This window comes from Buceros rhinoceros, unplaced genomic scaffold, assembly GCF_000710305.1.
Source record: "Buceros rhinoceros silvestris isolate BGI_N320 unplaced genomic scaffold, ASM71030v1 scaffold40544, whole genome shotgun sequence".
NCBI classification, from domain to species: Eukaryota; Metazoa; Chordata; class Aves; order Bucerotiformes; family Bucerotidae; genus Buceros; species Buceros rhinoceros.
In genome coordinates, this window is record NW_010410700.1 from 13,947 (window position 1) to 14,267 (window position 321).

Genomic DNA, 321 nt, shown 5'->3' on the forward strand with positions numbered 1-321 from the left:
CTCATTAGCCTCCAGGATTGGACTTAAATATATATAGAGATCTATAAATAAAACAAAACAAAACAATAGACATGGTGAAAACCCATTTCCTTTTTTTCCTCCTTCCCCCACCCTGCATCCCCTTCTAAGGCAGACTTAGGCAGATGAACTTTTGCTTTCTTAAATCTTTCAGCCAGAACCACATAACCTATCTATCCAAAGCATGAACAGCTGGATTATACTGCTGGCTATTGTAGTCAGCACAGCAGAAACAGAAAACCAGGACGTCTGTGCCCAAGGGTACCCTGGCATCCCCGGCAATCCTGGGCACAACGGCATTCC

General features: G+C 43.9%; 1 protein-coding gene across 1 annotated transcript in view; it reads left to right on the forward strand.

The window, feature by feature from the left end:
- The first annotated feature begins 202 nt into the window (after positions 1 to 202).
- Positions 203 to 321, forward strand: part of LOC104493097 (complement C1q and tumor necrosis factor-related protein 9A-like) — a 5,609-nt gene continuing 5,490 nt past the window's right edge. Inside the window, exon 1 of the mRNA XM_010135721.1 lies at positions 203 to 282. Within this exon, the coding sequence (XP_010134023.1) occupies positions 203 to 282 (80 nt within the window). The remainder of the gene's footprint in view (positions 283 to 321) is intronic.